Source organism: Crotalus tigris, unplaced genomic scaffold (assembly GCF_016545835.1).
Source record: "Crotalus tigris isolate CLP2741 ecotype Arizona unplaced genomic scaffold, ASM1654583v1 scf7180000018299.754606, whole genome shotgun sequence".
NCBI lineage: Eukaryota > Metazoa > Chordata > Lepidosauria > Squamata > Viperidae > Crotalus > Crotalus tigris.
Window position 1 is genome coordinate 408,677 of NW_024096930.1, and position 20,091 is coordinate 428,767.

The window sequence follows — 20,091 nt, forward strand, 5'->3', positions numbered from 1 at the left end:
AGAGGAATCCTGGGAATTTTAGCCTTGAGGACATGGGGAGGGGGGGAGTTAAGCCTCTTCATATAGTGTGGTGGCTGGATTTGCCTAGGAAGATTCAGGTTCAAATCCACTTGTCTATAGGCTTTAGGGTAGGCGTTCAGCCCAACGCTATTTCCCAGAATTATGGAGAGAAAATTAGGGAAGAATCCCAGGTAAATCAACTTGTGTTCTTTCAAAAAAAAATAATAATAATTAAAATCCAGACATCTATACAATAAATACACATTTTTCCTAGACAAGTTAAAGTTTTGCCGTCTGTCTTGCTATTTTAAACATCAGAGATACTTGTTTTTCCGTTTTCTACTGTATTCATATTAAAAAAGAAAAAAGAAAGTGAAACGTGGACTGTCGCGTTATCCAATAAATGCCTTTCCAACCTTTGGACCGAAGCCTCAATGGAGGAACCCTTTTGTCTGCCAGTAGTATTAACATCTGCCCAAAAAGTTTTTGCTTCCCGCAGACGTAATCAATCGGTGCCACGCCCGATCGGGCACATACATTCGTAGAGGTAACTGTCAATCATCGATCGATAACCTAACCTTAACCTTAACCCTAACCTATTTGGTGGGCAAAAAGTATGAGACAATCAAAAAATAAGCAGATCTGAATTGATTGATGTGCGAAATCAATTAACCGCTCACTAGCTAACTGAGCCATTCCCACGCCGCAGCCTCGCAAAATCTCTTCAATCGCGACGGCCCCGATTTACTTTCCGCCGATAGAGGATGCTTTACGGTAGAGCAGCCGGAATCCAGGCGGCGGAGGAAGTAGGAAGCGACCTTGGTTGCCTCCTCCTGACAGCCGTTGAGCTTTCGCCGGCTGCGGCAGGGAAGGAGAGGAGAGAACTGGTGGAGCGGCCGCCGCAGCTCCTGTTCGCCCGAGACAGGCAGGATGGTTCCCTCGACTGACAGCGAGTCTCCGCACCTGCTGCTGGGCCGGCTGCGCTTCCTGAGCGAGGCGATCGGGTGCCTGATCCGGGCGGAGCCGCTGCCCGCCACTTTGGGCTACGTGCCCCGCGAAGTGCAGTACAAGCTGTGCAAGGATCCCAGCGCCCAGGCGTCCGCCTCCGCCTCGGGCCGGAGCCTACTGTCCGTGTGGGAGAGCCCAAGCAAAGCTGCGGGCGGTGCGGGTCCCGGCATCAGGAAAAGTCCTGGCAGGGCCACTATCGAAGTGCGCAAGGGATCGTGTATTCGAGCCAGCGGCGAGGAATACTGCAACGGGCACGGGCTCTGGGTGAAGCTCACCAGGGTGAGGGACAAGGCGTGGCTCTCGCGCGCGCCCTTTGGACCTGGAGGCTAATCCGAAGAAACCGAGCGAAACCCTGGCGGATCTAAACCATTTAGATCCTGTGTTAGTTCCGGGTGGATCCTGATAGCTAAATCAGAAAATTTCTCTAGAGAGGCTGGGTTGCATACTAAGCATGCTCAGAGGCGCCCCAGAGTTATTATTTGAAGCGTGCCAGGGCTGAGCTGCACTTCAAATTAGAAAATAAAAAAAGAAGGGGCTTAATGCATATATGATTGAGATAGAGGTGAATATCCCCATTTATCCCATTCTATTCCTTTCCATTTGTGGCTGTCTGGCACCCATATAAATCAGTCATATAAATGCTGAGTGTGGGGGGGGGAGGAGCTCAGATTTCCCATTTTTGCCAAGTTTGCCTCCTAATGATTCCATGGGTATACCTTGTAGTTTCTTAATAGATGTGGTTTACCACTGACTTCTTTCAGCATGATTTCTCCCCCTCCCTCTGCAAATTCCCGCTCCATCCTGTAACCTTGGGTTTCCTGGTCTCCCTACCTTGCTTAGCATTTTGCAGATCATTTGCAGCCAACCAGGTGCAACCACCTGCTATAAGTCTGTCAGTGTTAGAGTTGCAGGAAACAATGATTAGTTCTAAACTTGGAATAGACTATAAAAGAAGTGCATGAACTGTCGGATGTCAAACTAGAGAATTCTGGGAGTTGAAGTCCACGAGTCATAAAAGAGCCAAGGTTGCCTACCCCTGAACTAGAGGCTTCACTTCATAGCCCTTGAAAGCTTATGATCTTATGGGCTAGGAAACCCAAGGCTGTAGGATCAGTCTGATCAGTCTTACAAATATATGCCAAATTCTGAACATCCATGTAGAAACTTTTATAATTAATCAAATTGCCAATTCCATACAGTTTGTTGTATAAGATAACATTTTATATATTGATGTAAATATACCTTTTTATTTGTATACATCTTTGGTTTCTTCCAAAAATGGGAGTGAACAGGAATAGTGAAACTTGCTGTTTATTTTATTATTTTGTTTTATTTTATTTCATTTTATTTATTTTTTCTTCAGGAGCTGAGAGCAAAGAAATATCTCTTTGTTTTAACTCCACTATACTAACTTTCTGAGTTAAATTGGGCTGCGAGAAAATGATTAGCTCAAAATCACACAGTTCTGGATGGCTCTTATTCCCTGTATTTCATTGACTCTGGAACTGGTACAGGTATATTTATGAATCACAAAGATACAAGTTGAATTTAAATAAGGATTTAATTGCTGCTGTGCATTTAGTGGTCCAAATAAACAGTGCAAAGCTCTTGCATATTTAAACTCTATATGTTTGTACTATGGTAATGAAACCTCATTTTGACCAACTTAGATTTTACTGCTCATGTAACTTTGTGTTCTGTCCACATAGGAACAACTTCAGGAATACAAGACTGGTTGTGACCTGGAAGAAGGTTGGGTTCTTACGTGTAAGCATGCAGATAGTGGAGACAGGCTGGTGCCAGTGGAATCGATGGAGAGGATTCAGAGGCAGCAGCAGCTCTTTGGGATGGATTTTAAACCAGTAATCAGGTACAGAATCTCACTTCTGCTTGGTTGGCTTTGGAGGAGTCATTGTGGAGGATGCTACAAATGTGATTGTAAGCAAAATATATTTTATTTGTCCACAAACCTCTGATTGTCAGAGCATTCTCAGAAGAAAATGTGTGGCACCAAATGAAGATTCTGGAGAGGGGCTAATTTTTCTAAAATATGTAGGTATGCCCATTTTTTTAAAATACCATTTGCTGAATTGTAGTTAGTGAATCATTTGTCTATAAAAAATGTTTCACCTTTGTTGATTAATTGATCTGATAAATTTGTTTGTACAACAAAATAGATTAGAAATGTAATGTTGTTGCACTTTCCACAGACAGGTGGAATATTGGTCCTTTGATTTGTTCTTAGAACTTTTCATAGAAGCCAATCAATTTCTCTAACCTGGAGTTGAAGTTTATGGTTTTTGTTGCAATTTTTTTTTTACTCCAGATGGGAACAGGTAGTGGATTTAACATATTCCTTGCATCTTGGAGCAAAGCCAAAAATCATGGAGCCAGATGTGGCTGCAGTAGAGAGACTCCGGTAATTTCATTTTATTTGGGGCGGAGGGTACTGATTGCTTGAGGTAGCCAGTGCCATTACTGTGGAAATAGTGATTCAGCCTTTGGAGTTGAGTTAGGCTTCGTCATCCACCATCAGTGGAAACAGTTCTTTGGTATAAAGCTGACTGAAATAACATGTATTATGGGATGAGGAAATGAAAAATACGACTAAGAATGGAGGAATAAATAGAATACAGTTTCTGACTATCCACCTCAGTGCTCCTTCTGTGCTACTGACTACCATCACTGCTTTGTAGATTTGTACCACCCACATGGACCTATGAATGTGACGAAGATCTGGTGCATTTCCTTTATGACCATATTGGCAAGGAAGATGAGAATCTGGGTAGTGTCAAGCAATATGTGGACAGCATTGATGTCTCCTCTTACACGGTATAATATTATCAGTGGATTGGATCTCTTTATGGAGGAAACTTCCTCAGAATATCATCTGCAACTTATTATCAAAGATTATGAATTTGTAGTTGATAAGCAAAATCTAAGGATTGTCTATAAATATAGTCTGTAAATTGTTCCTGCAACTTTCACAGTTGATGATGAAGGATGAGAGGCATTGTTTGCTTACCCAGCTCAGCTCACAATAAGAGCACCATTATTTTAGTTTTATTATTCTTCAGACTGGTGCTCTTGAGTAATGCTGGGCTTCCATTATTCTTAGCCAGTGTGGCCATGTTGACAGAAGGTAACACTACAAGCCAGCACTTTCACATGTCGTTTACCTGCCTCTGACTTTGGTATTCCCTTTTTTAGTCTTTGTAAAGGATTAGATACATAGAAATGTGATGACCTCAGGGATAATCTACTCCACACACATCCCACCTCATTCAGTGCAGATTCTGCTAGATTAGAGCATCTTTGGCTGACACCTTGTACAAACTAAACTAATAATAATAAAATTGGAAGGGACCTTAGGGGTCATCTAGTCCAACACCTTGCTCAGGCAGGAAACCCTATACCATTTCAGACAAATGGCTGTCCAGTCTCTTCTTAAAGATTTCCAGTGTTGGAGCATTCACCACTTCTGGAGGCAAGTTGTTCCTCTGCCTCCAGAAGCGGTGAATGCTCCAACACTGGAAGTCTTTAAGAAGAGATTGGACTGAAAGTTCCTGCTAAGCTGTAGCATGAATCTATCTCCTGTTTTAACCAATTAGTTCTTGTCCTCTGGAATAAGAGAAAATAACTCCACTTCTTATTTGTATCTCTATATACACACATTGTTCTTCTGAGAGCTTGCTCTCCTGAACTTACACCTTTTCTTAACTTTCTCCACTTCGTTGGCTATGGTACTCCAAATGAGGTCTGAGCAGGTTAATACATGCAGTTCTTCATTGAAATGCTTCTCAAGTGAAGCATATTCATCATGAACATGTCTTTGTGAATAAGAAGGGCTGGTTCAAATGTGCTAATGTGCTGCTCTGCTTCTTTAGGAAGAATTCAATGTTTCATACTTGACCGACAACCACGATGACACCTACTGGGAGAGTGATGGATCCCAAGGCCAACACTGGGTCCGTCTCAACATGAAAAAAGGAACCATAATAAAGTTAGTAATTAAATCTGCTCCTCCCTTTCCTATCTTTTACTCTATATAGCAAGATTTTCTTCTCTGTCATTAGATACAAAGTGATTTAGGATCAGTCTTTGCAAACAGATTGCTGCTCTAATTCATTTGGCCTTTCTGAAAAACAATTATTTTCTGTATTCCATTGAATGTAGACCAAGCAGCAAGAAAGGTTTAAAAATATGGTTTGTGTGTCTGGCCCTGATTTGTGCCTAGGCATTCTTTTTTCAGAAAAATTGGGAAATGTTTAATAACGGAAAACATCTTAATTTTCTTGCACAATAACCTTAAGAGCTTATCCATTACTATGGCTTTTCAACTGCTTCCAGTATAAATGTAAGGCTAAGACACTATATTAGATTGTATCACAAAATGTGCAGTTCTACAATCCCATTTCCTTTTTATATCAGAGAGAGATTAACACTTTCTCTTCCTCCAGTGGCTTTTTCTATTGACAAGGACCTGAAGCTCAGAGTGACACAAAGTAAATCACAGAATTATGAAGAATATACCCTCTCTTCTTAATTCGGAATAGGCTTATTTTTTCAATCTTTTTTTGAAGAATATTTGAAAAAGTCCCAAAACACTGAATCTGATTGAACTGTTTTAAGGTGGGCAGTTCTCCCTTTCTCTTTTCCCTCACATTTTCTCTGATTTAAAAATTGCAGGAGAGGGTGGCAAGAATGGATGCCAAGAGCGTCTTCATGTTTCCAAACATCTACAGTGATGGCTTGTAAGCATGCCAAACAATCCTTTATTGACAGGAATTCTAATAAATGAGAAAGTTTCCAGCCTTCACAGAATTTTCTTGCATGTAAAAGTTTTCCTAATACCCGTTTGCTTTGTCTCACATTTGTTGTTTCAAATCTTTCCATCAGGAAACTCTTTCTGACTGTGGATACAACAGATGAAAATTTCATGCCAAAAAGGGTGGCTGTATATGGCGGTGAGGGTGATAATCTGAAGAAACTGAGTGATGTCGGCATTGATGAGTGAGTCAGGGCAGTGGGGAGAGATGGGGCTAACTGAAAGAAACCATTCTGGTACATTTTATTCAAGTGGTTTAATACTTGCCTGGAACTTGTCGTTCCCTGTGATATGAGAAGGAGAAGGGGAGAATAGAAAATGAAGAGTATTATCTTGATCAAATACTGCTGCAAAACAAGGAATTAATGGTCCAATTGCTGCAGTGAAGCGATAAGGGTTCATAGGTAGTTGTTGATTGTTGATATTGGGGTCAATCATATCCTAGGAATTAAAGCAGGAAACAACATTATGAATAAGCCCACAAATCATTACTAGCTTGATGCTTTTATTAGCCTGCCTGGAATTAACAGGGTAAGAAGCAAGAACTCTATCTCTTTTGCTGTGGACTAATCTACTGTTAGGTTGTATAGAGCAGGGGCCAGCTATGCTGGCTGAGGAATTCTGGGACTTGAAGTCCACAAATCTTAAAGTTGCCAAGATTGGGGACCCCTGGTGTAGAGAGAATAGAAATTCTTTCTTTGGCAATCTGTTTGGTTTCTATACTGAGTTCACAGAGATAGGGACCAGCCAGTTTTGGCCAATTTGCTGGTGTGTAATTCCTTGTTGCCTAATGCCTAGCATACAAATAAAACTAGAGGGCTGCATTATTAATATCAGCATAATTATAGAAAGAAACATTGCAGAGGTAATCCTCCCCTATCAGCTACCTCATTTAGCAACTGTTCAAGTTCCAAGGGTATAACAAAAAATAGTTTTGCAAATACATTCATGATTTTCAGCATTTTGTGGTCACATGATCACCATTTGCATGCTTTTTTTGTAATACATTTTATTGATTTTTTTAAAACATAAATCACTTAATAATTGGTGAACAGTGTGTTGTCTGGGTTACATTTGTAAAACAATCATTAACAATTGATTTCTATCATCCATAATCCACATAATAGTTTTAGTTGATTTCCTCTTTTCCCAAAATATGCTCTTTTGCAAACATTGAGTTAATACAATTCTTATTGTTTTGATAGATAACAATTAAATATATAATTTTTCCCAATATTCCTAAAAATAATAATCACATCAATATAATATTTCTTTTCTATCCAGTCATTCTGGTTGCCTTATCATAGATCCTGTTACAATCCTTATTTTAGTTTGTTTCTCCCACCAAATTCTAGATATTCTTTCTGGTTAAGATTTTCTCAAAAATTAATTACATTTAAAATTTTAACTCTATTTTTCCATATGAACCATCTTACACTTTTACATTTCTTAAGGAATAGATAAAACAATGAAAAAGAAAGAAAAGAGAGCAAGAGTAAAGAAACATAAAAAATAACATACTAAAAATATATATCCCTCCTAAGCTAATATATATTTATTTCCTAAATTTCTTATTCTTTTTAACCGTAATTGAAAATATATTTAATCTTTAAACATTCCATTTAATACATCTAGTCATCTAGTCCTTTAACTCTTATTCAAAACATTTTTAATTCATTATAATTTTCTTAAATTCAATCACATTTAAGTATCTAAAACATTTCCATTATCTAAGTCATTTCAACTTTTTTATATTACTCATATCAGGAAAGAGAACAAAAAAGGGGAAAAGGCATACTATATTATTTAGGGAATTCATCCCTTAGAATTACATATATATTCCAAAACTTTTCTATTTCTTTAACCATATTCAAACAAATGTTTCTTTTTTAAATATTCTCTCTGGTAAGTCCCATCATCTATTTTCTTGGCTTCCACTTTAGTCTTTTTCCTTTGCCAAGTATCTTTCTTAATCAATGTATTTTGCTGAATCAAAAAGTTTTTCCGTATGTTCATAAATGTTGCTGTAGATATAAAAAGTAAATCAGATGAAGTGTCTTTGTACGGGGCTTCTGCCTTTCCACGTTGGTTGAAAATCTTTTTCTTTCTCTCCGCTTCTCTTATCATTGCCTTTCTCTCCAATGTTCCTGACGTCTCTACAGTCCATTTTATCCAATCTGTTTTCTTGTCCTCAGATTTATTTTGTAGTCTTAAGGGATAGGTTGTTTTTTCCAATTCTTGTGAATATTTTTCCACTAGGATTAAATCATGTTTCCTTGTTTTGTTAAGTTCCATCTTTAGGTCTCTATTCTCAATTCTGTATCCATTTATCTGTTTTATCTGCTCCTTCTCTGTTGTTGTTTTCTGGGAATTTTTTTGTTGTAGAGTTAACTTAGAAATAGATTGATTTATATTTTCAAAGTTATTTTGGATTTCTTTGTAGTTTAAATTCATTGTTGTTTGAATTAGTTGCAGTATACTATATATCTCCTCCTGTGAAGTATTTATGTTTTCTTGATATGTTCTTTCTGTATGTCTCTGATCCATGATGGCCAAGAATTTGATTTTTTCTCTTCCTTTCTTTTCTCTGCAAATAGTTTTAGAGTCCCAATTAAATAGATATTTGTAATCCAAATAGTTCAAAAAGATTTTTTTCTGAAATTTATAATTCTCTCTTTGTTTACAGCCCAAATTATTGTCTTTTTTGTCACAGCTGTTCTTTGTTAAAATTTTGAAAGTCACAAACACAGATTAGCTTTTCCCAGGTTTTGACAAGTCTTTTCCCAGGTTTTGACAAGTCTTATATTAAAGTCATAGCTGTCATAGTCTTCATCCACCACCAAGTGTCAGCAACTATTTGTTTTTCAATTTCCAAAATGAATAGTTATCTTTAAAATGAGAGTCTTAACCATTCAAACAATTTTAGATTTATCCAGATTTAAGTTTTAAATTTCAAGTTTTATATTTATTTCACTTCCATATATTTTGATCATCCATAAAAAGATTAATTCGCCGCTTCTGTTAGTATAAAGGTGGGGCGGAAATCCCCCTCCTTCCCTTTCAGGGATATTTTGCTTCTTGGGGATCTTTTCCAGGAAATTAAATGTAAAATAGAAAAGAGAAGATGAAATTCCTCACCCAGTTTCAGGCATGCTGTTCACAGTTGTGCTGGTTAGTGCTTTTGGAGTTTGGTTGCTAGTAGCTTGGGCTGGTCGATGCAATGCGGCCAGCCTTTTTCCTGTTGGGTTACAAAGCTTTCCTCAAATCGAACAGAACGGCTGCCACTGTTCCAGAATCGCTGGAGTACCCTTCTTTCTTCGTCACCTCTCTGGGGCGACTTAGACCCATTTAGGATCCCCAGATAGGGCAGAATTAGCCGTGGGGGTACGGAGAATCTGCAAGCCCACGACCAGTCGCTACCATGCAAAACCGGAAGTCTCACTATTTGCATGTTTAACAACTGGTTCCTGACAAGCAGAGTTAATAGAGAGAATGCAGCCATAAAATGGCAAGTCTCAGTCACCCAACGTCTTATTTTTAGAACCGTGATGATTCATTTAACAAGGTAGTGTCATGTATAAATAGATATAGGCAATATCTATATTTTTTTAACATCTTGCCTAATACCTGTAGGCAAGCTCCTTTATGTCCTATCTGACAACAGTGTTTTAGGAGTCAAATTTCCATCATCCCTCCTCCCCCTCCATCAGTGGGAGTTTGACAGATCAATTTGCACAATTCAGAAGTTGGAACAAGAACTAGGAGTCTTTGGGTCCCAGTTTCCATCCACAACTCAATCTAACTTGTCCCCAGTTTTCAGATACATAAAATTAAAGGTTTGGCAGAGGGGAGGATTATACTACTATGTGCAAGATGAAATAGATGTGTGTGTTTTTTGTCCCTAGGAGCTACATCGGGGATGTTTGTGTGCTGGAAGACATGACTGCTCATTTGCCTGTCATTGAAATCCGCATTGTGGAATGCAGAGGTGTGTAGGTGTCAGTATGAGGATGAAATTTTTAATTCTTGGGAAGATCATTTGATAATTCTGAAACTCTAGTTTGGGATTTTATTCCACCTGTATACAAGTACAAAGAGACAAATGTAACAGTTTCCCTATCACTTCTCCCAAGACATCAGTTATGGGCTATATTATTGAGGAAAACAGCAAAGCCCATTATCTGTTAGCAAATAAACTAAGGGAGATGATGATGATGATGACGATGACGATGATGACGATGATGGAGGATAAATAGATGATTGATAGATAGATAGATAGATAGATAGATAGATAGATAGATAATGTAGTTTTAAGAGGAACATAAAAACTACACAAATTTATACTGAATAAAGAAAACAATGAAAGAAAAACACAAAAGGAAAAAGACACAAGTGTAGAAGAAAAGATAAAAAGAAATAGGACTTCCAATTTTCGTCACAGCAAATATGGGTATGATTATGAAGTTTTTCTTGCTCTGTGTTTCCAAAAATGCTTACTTTTTTCTATTATCTAATTTTTTTCTAATCATCAAAACCACAAGTCATAAGTGCACTTTTTTCTGTTTCATGCAAAAGTCTATAAGGAGTTTCTAGTCAGCCATACATGTAGATATTGTCTTTTCTCTAATTAAGGAAATCAAATTAGCCATCTTTGCAAGTTCCATTCATCTTCACCAAGCATTCCTCCATTGCGGATAATGTCAAACCTTTCCATTTTTGAGCATATAATAATTTTGCTGCAGTTGTCGTATATAAAAATAAAGTTCCATAGCTTTTTTCTAGCTATGGAACTTTTCTTTTAATCCTAAAAGAAAAGCCTCTGGTTTCAATTGAACATCAGTGTTTAAAATCTTCTGAATTAGTGTATTTATTTGTGTGCAGAATTGTTTTTTTTATATGTCCATCTTACATGGATATGGTAAAATGTCACTACATATTGTTCACATTTCCAGCATAAATTAATTCAACAGATTCTTTCTGTAGCAAAACATCATTTAGTGTCCATCTGAAAGAACTAGATTTTCTTTTATAAACCAGGCTCACGGGATTATGGTTTGAAAAAACCTCTCTTGGTAAAATCTCTACTTCGGAAAATCTAGTTGCTAAGTCTCTTGAAATCCAAATCATGTCCATTCTTTAAAAAAGAACTATATCTTTCTGAGAAAACATGTATTTTCTTGAGCTGCCGTTTTTCTGCTTCATAGTTTTTCCCTACAGTAATTTCTTCTCTCTATACAGAGGAATTATTTATTTATTTATTTATTTATTTATTTATTTTGCTTGCTGCATATGGTCCTTTCCTTTTATGCAGATGACGGGATTGATGTCCGGCTCCGGGGCATAAAGATAAAATCTTCTCGGCAACGAGAATTGGGACTCAATGCAGACATGTTTCAACCAGCCAACCTAGTGAGGTATCCACGACTGGAAGGGAGAGACCCTGATGTGCTTTATTGGCGTGCTGTGATCCTGCAGAGGTATGGAAGTGCCAGTTAGGAACGCTAAGAAAAACTGTGGGTGGGAATAAGAAAATATGTGAGAGGCCTCTGCAAGCAGTTGAATTAATTTAAAAAACATCAAGATCTTTTTCATCACTATCCGATCCTAGGCGTGTATCAGTTTTCTTCTAGTGTAATAGTATATGGGAAAAACCTTGGGAGACTGAGCCAAGAGAAATTGCCTAGGAAATGGTCAGATAAGAGATAGCGTAGCCTGCAGCTGCATAGTGGACAGGGCAGAAGGCTGTTCGGACCCTCTCTAATTTCTTGGGCTGTAAAGGAGATTGGGGGAAGAAGGATTGCACTTTGAGACTTGCAAGATCGATGTCAGCCTTATTAGGCATAGGATACAAGAAACATGACCGGATGAGCTAAGTCTACTTTATTGTAAAGTTACATTAATGTCTCAGAGTACAGTTCTTCCACTGTCTCCTTTACAGGTGGAAAAATTAGGGAGAGTTTCTTCTAAACCTCTTGCCCAGCCCACTATCTAGCTACAGGTTATGCTGTCTCTTATCTGACCATTCCCAAGGCAGCATCTTTTGCTCCTGTCTCCCAAGGTCTTCTCCACATACCATTACACCTAGGAACACTATAACTCTTTGATTGCAGTGCAGAAGCACTGCTTATTTGAATGCTTACTTCCATAAACTAGGAAGCATCTCATTCTTCCACTAGCCTTTCCAAGTATTATGATCATGTGAATTCTCTTCATTTTCATCGCTATTCTTCATTTCATGGTCATGTCTTCATGGTTACCTTGCAAATGTTTTTAATTATAAAGGCTCAGAGAAGTTGTTTGGGTAGGAGATAAACAATGCTCAATGGTAGAGGGATGCATAGGAAAACTTCAGGAAGAAAAGAGTGCTATCTTGAACTCCTCGTGGACAAATGGAACATAAATCTAATCATATATTGTTTAATTTATATTACTGTATGGAATTACATTGTACCCTCACCATCATGCATCACAGTACATCATTTAGATATTTTTCCACATTTTTGGCGCTGTTTCTTTTTGTTGTGATAGATTTATCAAGATCTTGGATAGTGTGCTTCATCACCTTGTACCATCCTGGGACTACACACTCTGCACCTTCAATGAACTAAAGGTGAGGTAACTAAAAATCCTACCAATGGATGAATATCTGATTTTCTTTTCGCAATCAGTGCAGTAACAGTGATCATTTTGTAGTAGCCAAACCTGCCTTTACTTGGAAAAAACTGAAGCAGTTGAATAAATGTTTCTGCTCCTGCCTAACAAGACAACCAAACAGGCTAACATTGCCATCCTGTTCCTTGAAAGTGAGTTGAAAATGATGTAGCAGAGAAGATGTACAGATGTTGTTGCTGGGGAACTCTCCTTCAACCGTTATATAAGCAAGCCCAGCATTTTAAAAAGGAGGGCTCTCTAACTTCACTTTAACACAAAGCACACATTGTATTTTCTTTTCATTTTCAAGTTCATTTTTCAAGCTTCAGAAAAAGTTTTTTATTCATCATTCTAATGAGATCCTTTTATACCTAAAGTTAAATTAACAAGGCAACTTAAAACTCAGTGGAATAACTGAATTTTAATTCTTTGTCCTCGATGGTATTCATAGATAGTCCTCATTTAACAAGCTCTTATTCAGGAACAAATATTGCAACTTTTTCTTCAAGATTGCTCATAAATCTTCAATAAATTAATTATCATTTTTAATGACAGATGGAAATGACTCTGTTCATTAAATACACATTTTCCTATATCAGAATGTTTCTAGCAGGAAAAAGAACTAAGTTATCAACATATCAAGGATAGTTGGGTGGTGGTCATGATGGTAGAGCTGGCTGGAAAAGTGAGGGAAAGTGCATTAGATATTGCCCTCTTTGAATCAATTGTTATCCCCTGACAGCATATCAAACAGTTTCTGTTGCTGTCCAAACGACGCACAATGCTAATCAGTCAGTGCCTCAAGGATTCTGAAACCAGCAAGCCCAACTTCATGCCACGTCTCTACATCAACCGGCGCCTAGCCATGGAGCATCGCGACAATCCTGCCCTTGACCCTTCCTGTAAAAACACTGTCTTCATCCAGGTAAGGGGAAACAATATAATAGCATGCCCTTTTCCACTATGGGATCCTCCAGATGTGTTGCGATTATAATTCCCAAAAGGCTGCCTAATATTCTGGGAGGTATGGATCTCGCATCTAAAGAGTACCAGAGTAGGAAAGCTTGCACTAAATATTATCTCGGAGAAGTAGTTTCCTTTTGTACTTCAGAATGTCTTTTTACACTATCCTCTTGATATAAGGTCCAGAATGAAATGCTGTTGATGTTTATATCACAGCTAAGAAGCAACTATGGTGCAGCCTTTTCAAGATTGGGAAGCATCACTTTGGGCTCCTTCAGTTTATAATAGAACTTTTACAGGAATATTAAATTTGTGTATTGTATGTGTGATGCAATTAAATAATTGAATTTTAATTCTTTGGCCTCTATGACAGGGAGGCCCAACCCCCAAGCGCGGTGATAGCTATGACCAGTCCTTGTGCTTATGGCCATCACAGCACCTCCACACTCACATGATTGCAGTTTGGATATTGTGAACTTTATTTTCTTCCACTGTTAAAGCTTTAGCTGCACTTTCTGCTCTTCCTAGGTATATGAAGGCCTGAAACCTTCTGACAAGTATGAGAAGCCACTGGATTATAGGTGGGTGATCTTTGAACCATTTGTCTTTCTTCCTTGCCCTTTTCTATTTCAAGTTTTTGGGGGTCTGAAATTTAAAGGCCTGGATGACAACTATCTTGGGATTTGCAAATAAACCAAAAGGTCATTTTTCAAGGATAGAGAAAACCTGATATTAGGGATCCTTGGTGCTCTCTGAGTCTGGTTGTTTTCTTGCACATTTCATTACCCAAGCTAGGTAACATCATCACCATTGTTTTGGGATTGCACCCAATATGTCTATTATTATTACTTTTGCTTTCTTTTGCCACAGTCGTTCTATTTCTATCATAAGTTGTCCAGCTGTTAATATAATCATCATCATAATTGGCTCTAATATTTTGATTAATGGCTAGCCCACTTGATAACTTCGATTTTTATTTTATCCCAGGTGGCCATTGCGATATGATCAATGGTGGGAATGTAAATTCATTGCTGAGGGCATCATTGATCAGGGTAAGTTTTGAAGCTCTGCATAGTCCCAAATGATGGCTTGCTTAAATGTAACCTTTAGTGCCCTGCATTGTTCAATAAAAGTAAGGCAAATAAAAGTAAGTTTCTAGACTTTGTGTTTCACTTTTGAGGAAATGGAATTAAAATGGCCACGTAAAGGTCTAAATAATCTTTCATGTTCTTTGCTCCCAATTTGTGTTATTTTATTGTGCCCACCATTATCACAATGGTACTCGCAGATATTACTGATTTTGATAATTTGTAATTGAACATTTATATTATCTGTGGACTATGTTTGGATTATAGGCATGACATAATCAAGGTGATAGGATTTCAGACCTGGAAATTTGGCTGTTGCAACAGCCACAAAAATAGCTATTGTGTAGCTATATTTTTAGTAGTATCAGATTTTATTTTTAGGACAAAAGTCCTGCAAAGACCTGACCAAATAAAAGTATATTAGACAAATCATAATTTTGATCCCCCCCCCCGGGATGTATTCTCCCCATAAAAATGGACTTTCTAAACTGATGGGAGTGAAAGTTGATGTTTGGCAAAAATGTAAAATGGACTGCCCTTTTTTTGGTTTGTTTGTTTTCTTTCTTACAGGTGGTGGTTTCCGGGACAGTATTGCTGATATGTCTGAAGAGTTGTGTCCTAGTTCATCTGAGACACCCGTCCCACTGCCTTTTTTTGTCCGCACATCCAATCAGGTCCTATTCTTTGCTCAAACCAGAATTAGATCAAGTCTTTCAGGTTGTTAATACAAAGATAAAAGCTACCTAAGAAGAAAATAAAGTGTCAGAGACATTGTTGGCAAGGAAACAAAGCTTAATTTTCTCGATCTTTTCCTGGTGCCATTGAATTAAGTGTTCCAGAGCTGTATTGTATCAGTTATCTCTATTACAGCAGCTTGTTCTTTTCAGTGTATTAAAAGTGCTTCAAATCAAGTATTTTTTTTAAAAAAAATTCTTATGTCCAGGTTAAGGCACTAATAGATGCCAGAAAATAGTGCAGTATCTCTATTGGCCTTTGATGGATTATGTATTGCTAGGTGCTATGATGTTGAACAGGGAATTCTTGTATGGAGTTATGCTGATAGAATCATTACACTCTTGCTTAGTTGTTTGTTTTAAATAAGATATTTGTCATTTTAGGGCAGTGGAACTGGAGAAGCCCGAGACATGTATGTCCCAAACCCATCCTGCAAGGAATTCCTCAAATATGAGTGGATAGGGCATATAATGGGTGCAGCTCTACGTGGCAAAGAATTTCTGGTTAGTATCCAGTATTGACTAATGTCTTCTTGATACCAGATACCTTGATACCAGAAGGGGGATATTGGAAAAATGTCATTCCAGAAAGAAGAACAGTCTATTTCTTGAAGATGAGTGTTTCATTCTTATTTATTGATCAAGTTGAGGCATATGTTCTCTTTTTTCTGGGATTCTTTTATTTATCTTTATGGCTATTTCCTTTCATGGATGCATTTTGTTTGTTAATTCAAAAACTTTGTTTCTTTTTAATTTAGAATTTTGACATGGCCTAGGGTCAAGCATAAGTTGTCCCTTTCTCACATCAAAACTGACCAACAGCCCTATTTGCTATAGAGCCTATTCTTATCAGGCATTTGAGATAACTTGGGAAAATATTTCCTAGTTTGTTGTCACAAATTTAAGTGTTTTTAAAAGAAGCTGCATTGGCAACAGAACACCTTCCACCTGACCCTTGGACATATCATGAAGTTAGGAAAGGACAATGCTAAACTATAAATATCCTTCTCAGTAGAAATTATCCTTCTCTTTAATGGAGGACAGTTGACCAAATAATTCCCAATTCTGGATACACAAATAGCAAGTTCCTTAGCCTTAGCATTTGTCAGCCCTTCCAGAAAAATTTGACGATGATGACAAAAAACGCTAACACTGTTTTATTATAAGATTATAGTGACAAAATTTTGCAAGTCTGAATGTGTTTTTTCCCTCCTTTTAATCTCAGAATTATTCCTACTGCCCATTTCATTGCCTAGGTTTATGGTATGATGTGGAATTAATGCCTTAAATTGGAGACAATATTTGGTTTTATTCTTATATATATACATTTATTAATTTTATTTTTAAATACCACTTTAATAAAAAGCTCAAGGCAGCTAACAAAAAGAAATGCACTTAAAATAATATCAAGATACTGAAAAACACTAAAACATATCACAAAAGAAACAAAGCAGCAATATTTGAACTAAAAAAATATCTTCTCTCCATTTTTGAGCATCTCTTTGGAGATGGAGAGATCTAAATGACTGCAACTGCCCTTAAAATTCTGCTTATCTTCTTTTTTGTTCAAGGTCCTTGCTTTGCCTGGCTTTGTTTGGAAGCAACTGACAGGTGAAGAAGTGAGTTGGAATAAAGATTTCCCTGCTGTTGACTCAATGCTGGTAAGTCATGAGTGGTGTTTCTGTTTCATGAATAAAATTGGTGTATAGGTTTCTCTCTATTTACTTGTTGCTGGGGATTAGAAATATGGAACAATACATAATTGAGCTGATGGCTTGAACTTGTTTTTTAAAATAGTTATTGAGAAAGAGGGATAGAAATTCCTTGCACCTTAGTTTTTGTAAAGGACATAACCTAGAAATATCACAATATCTATCAAAACTATCAGAATGTATCTCTTAAGCGTAATATTTTTTTGTTCTTTTGAAAACACTTTGACCCTATGTTATTATACCACGTAATGATGGCTTCAATTTAATCAGAAACCCAGAGGTCTCTTTCTAATTTTCTTGGTTTCTTTCCATGCTCTCAGGTAAAACTTCTGGAGATGATGGAAGGAATGGACAAGGAGACCTTTGAATTCAAGTTTGGGAATGAGCTGACCTATACCACAGTCCTGAGTGACCAGCGCATGGTGGAACTTATTCCTGGCGGCATTCGCACTGCAGTACGCTATGAGAACCGGCTGGAATTTATCCATCTGGTACAGAAAGCACGGCTGAACGAGAGTAAGGAACAGGTAATTCATTGTGGCATATTAGAAGTACTTTTTTCCCTATAGTTTATCATCAGTCTGTATCAGCATGTTTTAGGAAACATTGGGCATTGTTTAAACAAATTGATTACAGAGCTAATATTGAAGAAAATTTAACAGAAATCTATATATTCTCATGGACTTGTCAGAAAACAGCTATGTGTTTTTGGAAGAACTTCTTTCCTACGCATTTGTTTTTGTTCTTACATATTCTCTTCTTCTTTTTCCTAATCTCCCAGATTGCAGCCATGCAGGCTGGACTTCTGAAGGTAGTTCCTCAGGCTGTCTTGGACCTATTTACTTGGCAGGAACTGGAGAAGAAGGTCTGTGGTGACCCTGAAGTTACAGTTGAGGCCTTGAAGAAACTCAGTATGTATCTCTGATACTTGGACTTCCTGTTGTGTATGAGAATGCTCTCATCTTGAGAAGTATACTGTACATATTCTTCATTATATCTACTGTTAGCGCCACATGCAATTGCTACTTAGTACAGAATCCCAGCATAATTACCTTATTTAAAAAGTGTGTGGTGAGCTAATTGAGTGCCTCACGACTAATATATCTTCCTCTCTAGTCAGCTGGATCTTGGCATGTAGTTGACATTACTGTCTCTGCACTGTTTCTGTTTTTATCTTTCAGCTCGTTTTGAGGATTTTGAACCATCAGATACCAGAATTCAGTATTTTTGGGAGGCCTTGAACAACTTTACTAATGGTGAGCAGAGTAAACAAATGTTCACTGTTGTTTATTAAATGGTTGCAGAGCCAAGCATATTTTAAGAAACTTTTCTCACTGATACTACCATAGTCTATCCCACAGAACCCATTGCTGAAAAATCAAACTTGCTGTAAACATTTTTCTTTTCTTAAAAAAATAGTTATTTCAGATGAGGAGGACGGAAGTGGTGATGGATTAAGTAAATTAGAGCAATTTAGAATAGAGAGAGTGAAGCCTTCACCACAACTGCTGTTATATATTTGGTTGCAAGTTACATTTTGACCCACTGAATAAAAAGTAATTCCTGCTTTCCAAGGCTAGCATATTGAGATCTATTTCATTTTCAGGGAGGTAGATTATGGAGAGGGATTTGTGATGAATTGATGAAAGCCTTGTACTTTTCTCCTTAGAGGATCGTAGTCGCTTTCTGAGGTTTGTTACAGGAAGAAGCAGACTTCCAGCTCGAATTTACATCTATCCTGATAAATTAGGGTGAGTCCCGCTTCCCTCTTTGGGAGAGAAGACTGATTACCTTTGGAGTTTTATTATCTGGAAGATTCTTCTGACTTAATTTGTTTTCTTCTGTCTTATGGCCAAGCTCGGAGACCACCGATGCCCTCCCTGAATCATCCACTTGCTCCAGCACGCTGTTTTTGCCCAATTATGCCTCGTAAGTCTTATTCTAGAAAACTTCTTTATGGTAGAGCAAAGGTGGGAAATTATGCTCCCTTTATGACTTGTGGACTTCAGCTCCCAGAATTCTGCTGGCTCGGGAATTCTGGAAGTCCACAAGTCATAAAGGAGCTATTGTTCCCCACCACTGAAATAGAGAGACACAGGAAGGACAATTTGGGGAAAATTATATAATAGCAGAAGAACAGCAAGGACTGTTACATGCTGACCAGGGAAGTGATATTCACAGTAAATAATGAGAAGAGAAGATAGTTATGGAGTGGAAGAAGTAGAGAAGTGTAAGTAGAAAAATATTACTCTGTACCATAACACAGACAAATAGGGAGACTATGATAGTGACATAACTTCCATTGAACAATCACAGACAGGTAAGCTAGAGATGTACTGGGAATTTTCAGAATACCTGGAAATGTTAACCTAGTTTTTTGTATTATTTCTAGTGCCAAGGTTTGTGAAGAAAAATTGCGTTATGCAGCTTATAATTGTGTCGCCATTGATACAGACATGAGTCCATGGGAAGACTGAAACTCCACATTGGGAAGGATGATGGTCTCGCTAATGGTGGATTGATTTTTGTCCTTGCTGCCTGGAAGAAGCTCTTACACTCTGTTCATCATGATCCAGCCTCCACAAAATGTATATGCGTGTACATATCTAGAAAATAAAGTATCAAATGTGAACATTATATTAATACGCTGCTTTTCAAGAGAAGCTTGAGCAAAAGCTTCTTGCTAGTGAAAAGTTAGATAAGATTTATGGTTCAATAATTCAGTAATGTTTTTCCTTCTCTGAGAAAATATTTAAAAATATAGTAAAATATTGCTCTGTAGTAGGATTCTTTCATTTTTGGAATCAGACATATTTTGTGACACAGTTCCCTGCTGGAGTCTTTTTACTTTTTCATTTCTGTTTCTTCCTTAGACTGCAGTTGTATTGACATGTATTTGGGAGTAAGCTTAATGGAGCTTAGTAGGGTTTGTTTTTTGATGACAAATTTGGACCCAAAAAAATTGGTGAATTACACACAAAACATATACTTTCCTGTCCCTAATTCATTCAGAGATTACATTTCAGGGTCTCTTTCGCAGCAGTCAAGATATTATTTCCATTTACCTGCCCGTTTTTATGCAAAACCATAAATCTCTTTCTGCTTCT

General features: G+C 37.6%; 1 protein-coding gene across 1 annotated transcript; it reads left to right on the forward strand.

Annotated features, from left to right (window-relative positions):
* The first annotated feature begins 782 nt into the window (after positions 1-782).
* HECTD3 (HECT domain E3 ubiquitin protein ligase 3) lies at positions 783-19,765 on the forward strand. Its single transcript, XM_039349610.1, has 21 exons — positions 783-1,287; positions 2,718-2,878; positions 3,335-3,427; positions 3,705-3,840; positions 4,896-5,011; positions 5,908-6,021; positions 9,742-9,824; positions 11,148-11,313; positions 12,365-12,446; positions 13,230-13,412; positions 13,979-14,031; positions 14,438-14,502; positions 15,109-15,212; positions 15,657-15,776; positions 16,844-16,933; positions 17,305-17,511; positions 17,766-17,895; positions 18,166-18,240; positions 18,654-18,735; positions 18,842-18,913; positions 19,377-19,765. The coding sequence occupies exons 1-21, from the start codon at positions 931-933 to the stop codon at positions 19,459-19,461; spliced, it is 2,574 nt and encodes an 857-aa protein (XP_039205544.1). The 5' UTR covers positions 783-930; the 3' UTR covers positions 19,462-19,765.
* Positions 19,766-20,091: the final 326 nt, after the last annotated feature.